We start from the raw sequence: 14634 nt of genomic DNA on the forward strand, positions 1-14634 counted from the left end.
TGCAAAATCGTCATGCCAAAACGTATACATAACTGACTTACTCCGTTCAACAAAATCACAATGTGATCAATGAACTGCTAACACAATAAAGGTAAAAAGCCTTTTTCAACATCCCACCTTGAAAATTTGGTGCTAAAGGTATCACCAAGCAATGGTAATTTCCGCTCAATTTTTTTTTGGTTATTGTTGTGTTGTGTTGGTGAAGTGTGACATTCTGGTTGTTGAAATGTTTTCCATCCACAAAACCTCATGCTCCACCTAACTCACTGTGGAAATATCATACAACCTGATGGAATAAACCACCTGTATTGAGGACCAAACACTACCACATACCATCTGTGGCACGCGTCACATACACCATATGGTAGATCCACCACTATTTGGGACATTTCTGAACCCCCTTATTATCCTCGGAAAGTACGGTTGTGTTTAATTCAATAATAATTGGGGGATTCGGGAGCCCTATTAAAATCCCATTACTATCAATTAGGAGATGTTCCTGGGGTGATATTTATTATTGGCTTATGATTACCCATTATTATAGCATAATCATAATTATTTCAGAGTTACTGAAGGTTCAGCAGAATCGTCAAAGCTACGCCCATGTGAACTTTGAGTTTTTCTGCTTTTGCAGAGTTGATTGCGGGTCTCAGTCTTAACATACCTACATAGTTCGGTATTTGAAAAGGAATTCTAATTGTGTTAAGCATATTTAAATGCTTGTCACAAACATCGTTCCCTGATTATTTCACCTAGATAAATTTCATGACAACCTATCGCTTTTGTTGTCCAACATCAATGTGGATTTCGCCGTTTCCGCTGCTTTTGGAAGGATTAAACCTCTTGGACTTCTAGAAAAAATAGACTCTGCCAGACTCTTTCCATATCCATAGAAAGGCACACTCCCTTTGTAAAGTTCGGTATTTATTACTACCTATAGGGAATCATGAATGAAAAATAATCAAAACAGATAGTAGGTACATAATATATTTATGTACCTACATAATATTATGTACTTAGGATGGGACTATGGGATGGGAAAAGTAGCAAAATAAAAAAACCGGTTTCAAGTTTAAAAGTCCGATTTTTTTGTTCCAAAGAAGTTGTAGGTACTGCTCAGGAGGATATAATGAAGCGGGGATTGTTCATGCCTAGGTTGACCCCAAGAACAGCAAGCAAATCCAGTGGGGGAGCCCTTGAGCCCACGAATGGGCTTAAGGGCTAGAGGATACACTGAGAAAAATAGAAAGTAAAAAATTGGTGATAGGGTGACACAAGTTAGGGTGAAAGATTGGGTTACTTCCCCTGATTTAGGTTATTGGAATGCTATATCCTTAGATCTCCCTCTTTCCACCCCACTTTCTTTTTTTTATCCGCCAGTATATTATTTCCGGTTGAAGTTTTATTTTTATTCTACCTTGACATGGCCTTGAACCTTTCACACGTTTTTATAGCTTTGTTTACTTTCTCCCGAAAATGAGAAAGAGAATAGAGAGAGAAAAAATGAAGAAAAAAAAGGGGGGAAGGAGGGAAAAAATTATGGTAAACGAGGAGAGAACAGGAGAGGACTCTAAGCCAAGGATGAACTAGAGATTAGGGGATGTCAATTTTTCATCCCCTGATGGTTACTTACTCGTGAACCTTTGATCTGGAGGTCATTTCTAAAATTCTATTTCATAAGACAAAGAAGAATTCTATTCTATCCGTCACTGGGGACTATAGTGATCAGCTCTGTACTTTGTATAAACCAGGTGATTGTCTCTCCAATAGGAACTGAGCTCAAGTTTAATAGCTACACTGAGCCCAGGTTACCAAGTGTAGGATATTGAAGTTAGCAGTTCACATCACCTAAAGCTATATCTGGTATACAGGGTTGGCTGGTGGTCCAGAAGCGGAAAAGGCACCAATCGTATTTTCGGAAAAATCTACCTTTTACTATTACAGATTTGTACGCCCAAACCTACATTTCTGCTGTACAAGTAAAATAACTGGTGATTGGTAATGGTTATACATTAAGATAAGAAGATAACACCATGAGCTTTTAGGTGGTATGAAGGTACCAAAAAACGTTAGAAATATTTTTAAAACATACCCTTTATTTTTGTTCACCCGGTATAACCGGTAGATTTCGTATAGAATAGAGATGTTCCATGCCCGTATGTTGTACTTACAGATAAAGAATGTTGGTCTAGACTTGTGGAGTCCAAACCTAAAACCACTTGGCTTTGGTTTAGTTGAGGAATAAATGAAGCAAAATAAAGAGTACCTATTGCTTTACCCCAATGACCTAAATATTTAAATTATTGTGGTCAAACTTTTGAACAATAAGGCTATCTCCCTTTGGTGGGTGGTCCTACGGCGGGGCCCACAATTGGGTTGACCAAAAGCCTAATCATAATCAGCAAATTATTTTTATGTACATAACGAATTTCAGCGAAATCAGATCAACCGTTTGAGAAGCATTACTGATTATAGGCAGAAATAGTAGACTATTATTACATTTATTACCTATCCTAAATGCAAAAGCGTCGAGTTAAAAGTTAGAACTTTACTTCTTTCGCTCGATTAAACAAATTGTACTTACCTTCCTTCCTAACCTAAGTATTAGGTGCAAGTTGGCAATTTCTGGTATAAGTAGGCTTGCCAAATATCCAAAATGTCGATTCGGGACGCGAATCCGCGAACATAATTGCCAAATCCGCGAAAATAATCGCAAAATCCGTGAACAAAATCGCGAAATCCGCGACCATAATCGCGAAATCCGCGAACAAAATCGCGAAATCCGCGAACGTAATCGCGAAATCCGCGAACATAATCGCGAAATCCGCGAACATAATCACGAAATCCGCGAACAGAATCGCAAAATCCGCGAGCATAATCGCGAAATCCGCGAACAGAATCGCAAAATCCGCGAACATAATCGCAAAATCCGCGAACAAAATTGCCAAATCCGAGAACATAATCACGAAATCCGCGAACATAATCGCGAAATCCGCGAACAAAATCGCAAAATAACATGGGTGCCAGGGCCTTATTTGGGGGCGGGGCGAGGGAGCCGGGGCGCCCCTCAAGCTTCATTTTTCTACTGTAGGCCAGAGGTCAGACTCTGAAAATTTGGAGCAACCCACGATACATCACTGCTCGGACTCTAGGGCCCTACCCTCGGCAAAATCCTGAATACCCTAACAACATTTTAGGTTGGGTAATTGTTGGCCTTATGCACGTTATATTTCAGTGTTTTGCAAAATGTATGGGTTAGCACACTGTCTTACCGTTGGCCAACAGTTCTCCAACCATGTAACCATTTCCCAACGATAGGTCAACCATTTTCCCAAAGATGAGTCAACCCTATGACTTCCCAACCATGGATGTTGTTAGGGTACGGCCCTGATACCTTTGCTGGGGGTTTCAAATGTTGAAGTAAGTTTTACATACATATTACATGCCAAATCCGAGAACATAATCACGAAATCCGCGAACATAATCGCGAAATCCGCGAACAAAATCACGAAATCCGCGAACAAAATCGCGAAATCCGCGAACAAAATCGCCAAATCCGCGAACATAATCTCGAAATCCGCGAACATAATCGCCAAATCCGCAAACATAATCTCGAAATCCGCGAACATAATCGCCAAATCCGCGAACATAATCGCCAAATCCGCGAACATAATCGCGAAACTGTGAATGAGGATAAAGAATGTTGGTCTAGACTTGTGGAGTCCAAACCTAAACCCACTTGGCTTTGGTTTAGTTGAGGATAAAATGAAGCAAAATAAAGAGTATTGCTTTACCCCAATGGCCTAAATATTTAGCAAACTATTGTAGTCAAACTTTTGAACAATAAGACTATCTCCCTTTGGTGGGTGGTCCTACGGCGGGGCCCACAATAGATCAGTTCCGCTTACTTGGGTGATGTTTCATTAAAGTTATAGAGCAGGAAAAATGAGGACCAACGGATTTTTTCTTTTTCTTCTACGACTTCTAGATACCGAGATAAAACGATTTAAAAAATACCGGTAAATTGTAAAGTTTGACGTCACGACATACGCTCCCGCAGGCGATGACGTCATAATTCATGACTCCCGCTTTGTTTGTGCGCAAGCGTTTCTGCGCATTTTTACGTTAAGTCTGACGTCACAACTCTTTGAACTTTTTCAATAGAACGGTAATTAAAGATTGAATTTTCGACCTTTTAAAGTTACTTTCTCGGAGTTTTGACCTCAGATTTGAATTTTTCACAACTTTTTACGTAGGAAACGACCTTTTATTAATAATACCTATTTTCCCAATTGCAACTCCTCCATTGGGTTGATTAAAAGCCTAATCATAATCAGCAAATTATTTGTATGTACATAACATAACGAATTTCAGCGAAATCAGATCAACCGTGTGAGAAGCATTACTGATTAGGCAGAATTAGCAGACTATTATTACATTTTTACCTTTCCCAAATGCAAAAGCGTCGAGTTAAAAGTTAGAACTTTACTTCTTTCGCTCGATTAAACAAAAGTACCTGTTTTGTTTTGGTCTTAGAAGTTCCAATCAAGATCAATAATACGAATTATTACGAATCAATCTTATATTATAAAAACAAGATCCATTCACAGTTCATAGTTCACACACTGATCGCTCTATCTCGAGAACCACAACACCTAGAAAGCTGAAATTTGGTAGAAATATTCCTTTTATGGTCTAGGTGTGCAATAAGAAAGGATTTTGCGAAAATCTAAACCGATCCTGAGATATGATCAATTTTTGATCGCTAAAATCACCATAAGAAATACACAGAGTGCAGAGACTGCGGGAGAGAAAACTTTTCCTCTCTCGCTCTCGACTGACATTTGAGTTTCGTTTATGTTTTTAGTTTGATGAAAGTTGTAGGTACATAATATGATCTATGTACCTACTATTTAGCTACATATATATATACCTATCATCGATTTATGCATTGATTCAAATTTTGCATGTGTCCACTGCGCATGCGTTGATGCGTCGGCCGTGCTCAGGAGTTCGTTCGACATGTCACTTCAAGTTTTGTCTGTCCTCTCTGATTTTCTTTCTGATTGTCATTTGTCTTCAAGATTTCTACTATTTACAAATTGGAATTTGATTACCTACTTATTTATCCTTCTGATCGTCTTGAAGATTTTTGTTATTTGCATTTTGGAATTTGACTACTTAATCATTTGTTAATTGACTACTTATTTATTTCAGTAATTATTTATTTGACAACTCATTTGTTAATTGACAACTCATTTATTTAATCGTCAGTTGAATACTTATTTGAGAATTTATTTATTTCTTATTTGAGTAGGTTCTGTAACTTCTATATAGGTAGATAGTAGATATGTACCTATCGCTTTTGTTGTCCAGCTGTCCAACATCAATGTGGATTTCGCCGTTTCCGTTCCTTTTGGAAGGATTAAACCTCTTGGACTTCTAGAAAAAATAGACTGCTAGACTCTTTCCATATCCATAGAAAGGCACACTCCCTTTGTCAAGGCTCCAGGTTTACCTTGCTCTTGGGATCAATTTAATTTGGAGAAACCATTTACTGGCTAGACTCTTTTCATATCCATAGAAAGGCACACTCCCTTTGTCAAGGCTCCAGGTTTACCTTGCTCTTGGGATCAATTTAATTTGGAGAAACCATTTACTGATTAAAATTTTAATGAAACTATAGGTAAGTTATAGAAAAATAAAATAAAAAAATGCCAGGATTCTCACACTCTCTTCCACTCAACCGAGAATTATGTTACGAGTGTTTTCAAATTCGCCGTTCAATATTCTGAAAGATTTCAAACTGGTTTCTGTCCGATTCAATGGGCAAACAATTGGGTTATCTTGGGATGGATTTCACATCGAAAAAATCACTCAGTCAACCATCGCCGAAAAAAACCAATTCAGACAAAAAACCGATTCTCTAAGTAAAGTGATACCACAGGTACCACTCAGTGGTTCTTCAGTGGTATCTACTTCTTCAGATATACCTAGTATCTACTACATCAGGTACTGCAATGGTATCTACTCGAGTAGTGTTTTCACTGTGTGATTCAAATTCAGTGAGTCTGATTCTGAATAGTCTTATTCAGATATTCAGTTATTCAGTGTTCCGGATACGTTTACCTGGTCAAGACGTGTGGTTCAGGTGTTTAGAAAATAAAATGTAAATTGGCTTCTTGATTAGTTTACTTTATTTTTCCGAAAGTAAAATACCTAATTAGATTTTTTAATTTTTATTTTTCCTAATATTATTTACCATTATTTTTCGTTTTATTTTTTTTGATTAGTTTACTATATTTTTCCGAAAGTAAAATACCTAATTAGATTTTTTAATTTTTATTTTTCCTAATATTATTTACCATTATTTTTCGTTTTATTTTTTGAAACTCACTAGATAAAATATTGAGATAAAAGTTTAGTTTAATTAAATATAATAATTATCCATTATAATTATTTTTGACTTATTTTGTAATAGTTTATTAATTTATTGTCCAAGTGCCGATTTTATTTTCACGTTGATTTTCTGCTTATGTATGAGGAGAATTTTCGGAACTTTGGATAGTCTGCAAGTCTGCATTTATTGGATGTGGCGGTATCTCTGATTTTCTCCTGGTAAGTTTTCAGTTATTTTCATTTCTTTTACTTTCCTTACTTGTCTGCTATCCTTTGAGCCAAACATGAATGTTCCATCCATCCAAAGGAAATCTTCCATCTATGTATAATCTGACTCAACACTCAACTATTTTTTAACTGCTGGGATTCGACTAGCAATCCCCTTTGCTAATCCAATGGCTTAGGAACTGGTATTGTGTATTAAATTCACCTACAAATAATAATCTAGATTGGTAGGTAGGTACATAATTATCTTAATCGATTTTTTTTTTTTTTTTTACTTTCCTTACTTGTCTGCTATCCTGTGAGCCAAACATGAATGTTCCAAGTTCCATCCATCCAATGGAAATCTTCCATCTATGTATAATCTGACTCAATACTCAACTATTTTCTAACTGGTGGGATTCGACTAGCGATCCTCTTTGCTAATCCAATGGCTTAGGAACTGGTATTGTGTGTTAAATTCACCTACAAATAATAATCTAGATTGGTAGGTAGGTACATAATTATCCTAATCGATTTTTTTTTTTTTAAAGAGGTTTGACAGAGGGAACTGTAACTGCTATGGTCTTATCGTCCCGAAATCGAAGAGAGAAGGAAGACAGCGAGATGAAGTCTCGGACACATTGGCTGTTTTGGTCAACTCTTATTCTGATCATGTACCTATCTATTAGAATTAAGAATTTTGTTTTAATACCGTACTTTTGGCCAGGCTGGGAAGTATTAAAATACATGGATAATAACTCTTAAATGTTGTTTGTGTGTAGGTATTTAAGCACAAAAATATCTATGGTAAATGGTAAGTAAAAAGTTAAAATATTTAGGTTATCATGGTAACCAATGGATTATGCGGATTAGTATTTAGAGCTTTAAAGATTAGAACAATAATGAACAATTAGGAATTTAGATATATATGAATCTAATAATGTATCTCGTGTGTTTGGTTCGAAAATATTGTGGTTTAAACAAATCCGTAGTAATTACTGACATTTTGTTCAAGTTATGAATAACACATCTTATACAATGTTGAGATTACGTAAACGATTTAAAATTTTAAATACCACCTTCCCCTTCAGTACTTCACTATGTGTGTTCGCTGTTTGGTTTTGATTCAGGCCGTATTCCACTAAAAAATAAGAAAATCGTACTTTGGAAAAGTTAGGTCGTTATTATGATGCTCAATATGACCTCAGAATATGTCTACTGTAACGTCTGCATATTGGAATTTGATTACCTACTTATTTATCCTTCTGATCGTCTTGAAGATTTTTGTTATTTGCATTTTGGAATTTGACTACTTAATCATTTGTTAATTGACTACTTATTTATTTCAGTAATTATTTATTTGACTACTTATTAATTTAATCGTCGGTTGAATACTTATTTATTTGTTATTTGAGTAATTATTTATTTGACCACTCATTTGTTAATTGACAACTCATTTATTTAATCGTCAGTTGAATACTTATTTGAGAATTTATTTATTTCTTAGTTGAGTAGGTACTTATTTATTTGTTATTTGACTACTTATTTATTTAATCTTTTGTTGAATACTCATTTATTTGAGATTTTTTTTTATTTGAGTACTTATTTATTTGTTAGTTATTTACTACTTATTTATTTACAATGGAAGTCTATGTTGATAATAAAAAAATTGTCTGCAAATTAATTTCGATTAAAGGGGACGGGGCATGCATGTTCAACATGTTAAGTCAGGCAATGTTTGGATCGGAGGCAAACAGTGTGCGTGTGCGTGAGACCATTGTGCAGCATATTCTTACGAATTATGAAGATTACTGCGGCTTCATCATCCGTGGGCACTATCGTCCAGCTGAGAACCAGGTAGATAGGCTCACGGATGATGGAAACGGAGTTATGAGTCCGCAAGAATATGCTGCACACATGTTTCAGCCATACAGTTACGGCACCTTTGTTGAACTGTCTGTTGCCGCCAAGGTGTTCAAAAAAAGAATTAATGTTTTCGAGATGAGAGGCCAGTCTCTTGAACTCTACTCTAGCCTTGGCGAGCCACACTGGCCAGTGGTCATTGCTCTGTTCTCCGGAAATAGAACCAACGGCCATTTCGATTTACTGAGACCTATTGACATTCACTCCTCACCTCTTCCTCAAATTGATTTTCTTGCTAATAGAGAAAATGAGTTCCCTCCCCTTCCTCCTGTTGCCGGTCAGCTTGCTTCTTCTGCCTCAAGTGTCACTTCTGTACATTCTCAGAAGACTGGTAAAAAAAGAAAAATCCGTTCCAAGGTTAATGACAGAAGCAAGAAACAAAGACATAGGCAAGCAGTGAAATAGTATAATGAAAAAAACCCTGAAGTTAACAGAGAGAGTGTAAAAAGATTTCATGAAAAAAATCCAGAAGCAAATAAAGATTGTGTAAAGAGATACAAAGAAAAGAATCCTGAAGTAATTAGAGAGCGTACAAAAAGATATCATGAAAAAAATCCAGAAGCAAATAAAGATTGTGTAAAGAGATACAAAGAAAAGAATCCTGAAGTAATTAGAGAGCGTACAAAAAGATATCATGAAAAAAATCCAGAAGCAAATAAAGATTGTGTAAAGAGATACAAAGAAAAGAATCCTGAAGTAATTAGAGAGCGTACAAAAAGATATCATGAAAAAAATCCAGAAGCAAATAAAGATTGTGTAAAGAGATACAAAGAAAAGAATCCTGAAGTAATTAGAGAGCGTACAAAAAGATATCATGAAAAAAATCCAGAAGCAAATAAAGATTGTGTAAAGAGATACAAAGAAAAGAATCCTGAAGTAATTAGAGAGCGTACAAAAAGATATCATGAAAAAAATCCAGAAGCAAATAAAGATTGTGTAAAGAGATACAAAGAAAAGAATCCTGAAGTAATTAGAGAGCGTACAAAAAGATATCATGAAAAAAATCCAGAAGCAAATAAAGATTGTGTAAAGAGATACAAAGAAAAGAATCCTGAAGTAATTAGAGAGCGTACAAAAAGATATCATGAAAAAAATCCAGAAGCAAATAAAGATTGTGTAAAGAGATACAAAGAAAAGAATCCTGAAGTAATTAGAGAGCGTACAAAAAGATATCATGAAAAAAATCCAGAAGTAAATAAAGAGTGTGTAAAGAGATACCGAGAAAAGAATCCTGAAGTGAACAGAGAAGCTGTGCGGCGATACAACGAGAAAAATAAATTGAAAACTTGGAAAACAAAGGAGTTATCAGGGTTCAAGTACGACTGCAATACTGATTATGCGAGTGACAAAGTTGTAACTATTGGGGAAAGAATTGAATGTCAATGGTGTCATGCAAAAAAATGGAAAGAAGAAAGCTCTGGTCTGTGTTGCAGCGGTGGTAAGGTTCAGCTCCCTGACATTGAGCTTCTACCTGAACCTCTTCATAGCCTACTCATCAATCACCACCCAGACTCTGAGCACTTCTTGGCCAACATCAGAAAATACAACGGTTGTTTCCAAATGACTTCTTTTGGAGCCAAGGAAGTACATGAGGGTAACTTCATGCCAACTTTCAAAGTGCAAGGCCAAGTTTACCACAGGATAGGAAGTCTGTTACCTGTATCGGATAAAGATCCTTCGTTCTTACAAATATATTTTGTCGGAAACGAAGAGAGGGAGATGTCATTGAGATGTCAGCACTATCCTGGGGTAAAACCAGGCCTAATATCACAACTACAAAAGATGCTCCACGACAACAACCCATACATCAAAGATTTTAAAACAGCGATGGAAAATGTTTCAGAAGGCGAAGAGTTCAAGGTGGTGATCCATGCTGAGAGAAAGCCAGCAGGAGAGCATAGGGGTCGGTTCAATGCCCCAACTGCCACAGAAGTTGCTTTAGTGATTGTAGGCCAGGAATTTGAAAAAAGGGACATCATTCTCCACGGCAGGGACACTGGATTGAAGCGTATTAGTGAGATTCACCGTTCTTACGATTCTCTACAATATCCACTTATTTTCTGCCGTGGCGAAGATGGATACTTTATCAATATTCCTCAGCGTGATCCGAGCTCTAAAGGCCCTCTGAACAAAATGGTTTCAGCGTCGAACTTTTATTCCTACCGCATAATGGAAAGAGCAAGTCAGTTCAACTACCTTTTGCTTTGTCGAAGTCTCTTGAATCAGTTTTTAGTCGACATGTACGCCAAAATTGAGACGGAGAGACTGAATTTCATCAGACATAATCAAAGCAAACTGCGCACGGAGAGTTATGTTCATCTTCGAGACGCCATGAGCAGGACCGATGGACAAGAAGTGAGTGATTTGGGAAAAATTGTCGTGCTTCCTTCCAGTTTTACAGGTGGGCCCCGTTATATGCACGAGCGAACTCAGGACGCCATGACTTATGTCCGGAAATATGGTCGTCCTGATCTGTTTATAACATTTACATGTAACCCAAAATGGACTGAAGTACAAAACGATTTAAAACCTGGCCAGAAAGCACAAGATAGGAATGACATTGTTGCGAGAATTTTTCACATTAAAATAAAAAAAATTATGCATCTTTTGACGAAAGGTCAGATTTTCGGTCCAAGTAGGTGTTACATGTACACAGTTGAGTGGCAGAAACGGGGCCTTCCCCATGTACACATTTTGTTGTGGCTTCAAAATCGGATTACGCCATCCCAAATAGACAATGTCATCAGTGCAGAGATCCCTGATCCTCAAGCTGACCCTGTGCTACATGACATTGTCAAGTCAACTATGATTCACGGCCCCTGTGGAGTATTGAACAGAAATTCTCCCTGTATGACTGGAGGCTCTTGCTCTAAGCGGTACCCTCGCCCACTGTCTAAATTCACCCAAACTGCAGATGATGGTTATCCCCAGTATCGTCGATTATCTCCATCTGAAGGAGGACACATAGTCAACATTAAGGGGATTGAGATTGATAATCGATGGGTGGTGCCCTATAACCCGGTACTCTCACGGACATTCTCAGCACATATCAATGTTGAACTGTGCAACTCCGTCCAGTCCATAAAATACATCTGCAAGTATGTGAACAAGGGCAGTGACCAGGCCGTGTTTGGATTGGAGAATGACTTTGATGAGGTTTCAAGATATGAAGCCGGACGCTATATCAGTAGTTCTGAAGCTGTCTGGAAAATCTTGGGCTTTCCCATTCATGAGAGATTTCCACCCGTCATGCACCTTTCAGTACACCTAGAGAACGGGCAGAGAGTGTATTTCACAGCTCACAATATTTCAGACAAACTCCAGAATCCTCCAAAAACAACACTTCTAGCTTTTTTCGATCTATGCAAGGCTGATACTTTCGCAAGAGGGCTTCTTTATAGCGAAGTTCCATCGTATTATGTCTGGAGAAACAACAAGTTCAGTCGAAGGAAGGTGGGAAAACCTGTTCCTGAGCATCCCGGTTTGAAACAAGACCAAGTCATCGGTCGAATTTACACTGTTCACCCGAACAATACTGAATGCTATTACTTGCGACTCCTACTACATGAAGTTCGAGGGCCCTCTTGCTTTGAGGATCTGAAAACAGTATGTGGTGTGGTTCATCCAACTTTTCAGTCAGCTTGCCGAGCTCTAGGTCTACTGGAAGATGATGCTCACTGGGATCGTACGTTAGAAGAAGCCTCAATCTCTGACTCTGCCCATAAGATGCGTCAGCTTTTCGCTGTAATGTTGGTGTTCTGTCAGCTAGCTAATCCATTAACATTGTGGGAAAAATATAGGGACAGTCTCTCTGAAGATGTTAAAAAACAGGTTGAAACTGAGTGTCGTGGGGTTAATATAGAGCACTATATCACTATCGTGTACAACAAATCCCTATTGCTTATAGAACAAATAGTTCTTTCAATGTCCAACCAATCTCTACAACAGTTTGGCCTTCCCTCACCTTCTCGCGATGTCAATGTCAATCGCGAATACATGAGAGAACTTTCTTATGATGTTGACCAGCTCTCTGAATTAGTGCTCCAAAACAAATTGAAACTCAATGCCGAACAAAGTAAGGTCTATTATGAAGTCATACGAAGCATTGATTCAAAGTCTGGGCAGCTCTTCTTTCTTGACGCCCCAGGTGGCACAGGGAAAACTTTTTTGATCAACCTGTTACTTGCGAGTGTTAGGAAAGATAAGAAAATAGCGATCTCTGTAGCGTCCTCTGGCATTGCAGCAACATTACTTGATGGTGGTAAGACTGCTCACTCTGCTTTTAAATTGCCTCTCAATTTGAATCACTCCGAAACTCCTCTGTGTAACATTTCAAAACAAAGCGACACAGCCAAGGTACTTCAGAAGTGCCAGTTGATCGTTTGGGATGAGTGCACTATGGCTCACAAGGGTGGGATCGAAGCATTGGACAGAACGCTGCAAGACATTCGGAATGATAGACGCTTGATGGGTGGAATGACAGTGTTATTGGCTGGAGACTTCAGGCAAACATTACCTGTTGTTCCTCGAGGCACGCGTGCTGATGAAGTCAAAGCCTGTATCAAGTCATCCCACCTATGGCCCCAAGTACACGTCCAATCCTTGCGAGTGAATATGAGGGTCCATCTGAACGGGGATTTAGAGGCAGAGGAGTTTTCAAAGCTACTTCTTCAAATAGGAGATGGAAAGTTGAATGAAGAAAATGATGGCAAAGTTCACATTTCCGAAAACCTCTGTACAGTGGTGAAAGATTTACACCAGTTAAATGAAAAGATATACCCTGACCTGGCGACATTTGGTTCCAAAGGTTTAGCGTGGCTGAAAGAAAGAGCTATTCTCACCCCAAAGAATGACACTGCTGCAGACATCAACAATTCCCTATTGAATCAACTTTCAGGTGAGATAGTGAAGTACCAGTCTGTGGACGGGGTTCCAAAGGTTTAGCGTGGCTGAAAGAAAGAGCTATTCTTACCCCAAAGAATGACACTGCTGCAGACATCAACAATTCCCTATTGAATCAACTTTCAGGTGAGATAGTGAAGTACCAGTCTGTGGACGTCTCTTGAACTCTACTCTAGCCTTGGCGAGCCACACTGGCCAGTGGTCATTGCTCTGTTCTCCGGAAATAGAACCGCCGGCCATTTCGATTTACTGAGACCTATTGACATTCACTCCTCACCTCTTCCTCAAATTGATTTTCTTGGTAATAGAGAAAATGAGTTCCCTCCCCTTCCTCCTGTTGCCGGTCAGCTTGCTTCTTCTGCCTCAAGTGTCACTTCTGTACCTTCTCAGAAGACTGGTAAAAAAAGAAAAATCCGTGCCAAGGTTAATGACAGAAGCAAGAAACAAAGACATAGGGAAGCAGTGAAGAAGTATAATGAAAAAAACCCTGAAGTTAACAGAGAGAGCTTACTGAGACCTATTGACATTCACTCCTCACCTCTTCCCCAAATTGATTTTCTTGCTAATAGAGAAAGTGAGTTCCCTCCCCTTCCTCCTGTTGTCGGTCAGCTTGCTTCTTCTGCCTCAAGTGTCACTTCTGTACCTTCTCAGAAGACTGGTAAAAAAAGAAAAATCCGTTCCAAGGTTAATGACAGAAGCAAGAAACAAAGACATAGGGAAGCAGTGAAGAAGTATAATGAAAAAAACCCTGAAGTTAACAGAGAGAGTGTAAAAAGATTTCATGAAAAAAATCCAGAAGCAAATAAAGATTGTGTAAAGAGATACAAAGAAAAGAATCCTGAAGTAGTTAGAGAGCGTATAAAAAGATATAATGAAAAAAATCCAGAAGTAATTAAAGAGTGTGTAAAGAGATACCGAGAAAAGAATCCTGAAGTAATTAGAGAGCGTACAAAAAGATATCATGAAAAAAATCCAGAAGTAAATAAAGAGTGTGTAAAGAGATACCGAGAAAAGAATCCTGAAGTGAACAGAGAAGCTGTGCGGCGATACAACGAGAAAAATAAATTGAAAACTTGGAAAACAAAGGAGTTATCAGGGTTCAAGTACGACTGCAATACTGATTATGCGAGTGACAAAGTTGTAACTATTGGGGAAATGCAATGGTGCATTTGATTCAATCTAAAGTAATATGAACCGGACCGTAAC

The 14634-nt window shown here is 38.0% G+C and overlaps 1 protein-coding gene across 1 annotated transcript; it reads left to right on the forward strand.

Moving 5' to 3' along the window:
- Positions 1-8322: 8322 nt before the first annotated feature.
- On the forward strand, positions 8323-13592 carry LOC103519163. Its single transcript, XM_008484249.2, has 3 exons — positions 8323-8857; positions 9716-13333; positions 13465-13592. Exons 1-3 carry the CDS (start codon positions 8323-8325, stop codon positions 13590-13592), a joined length of 4281 nt encoding a protein of 1426 aa, XP_008482471.2.
- Positions 13593-14634: the final 1042 nt, after the last annotated feature.

Source organism: Diaphorina citri, unplaced genomic scaffold (genome assembly GCF_000475195.1).
Source record: "Diaphorina citri unplaced genomic scaffold, Diaci psyllid genome assembly version 1.1 scaffold2578, whole genome shotgun sequence".
NCBI lineage: Eukaryota > Metazoa > Arthropoda > Insecta > Hemiptera > Psyllidae > Diaphorina > Diaphorina citri.

Coding starts and splice junctions, on each gene's coding strand:
- LOC103519163 (XM_008484249.2), top strand. CDS start 8,323: ATGTTAAGTCAGGCAATGTTTGGATCGGAGGCAAACAGTGTGCGTGTG. Junction 8,858..9,715: donor TGTACATTCTCAGAAGACTG/GTAAAAAAAGAA, acceptor AAAAAAATCCAG/AAGTAAATAAAGAGTGTGTA. Junction 13,334..13,464: donor GGCGACATTTGGTTCCAAAG/GTTTAGCGTGGC, acceptor GGGGTTCCAAAG/GTTTAGCGTGGCTGAAAGAA.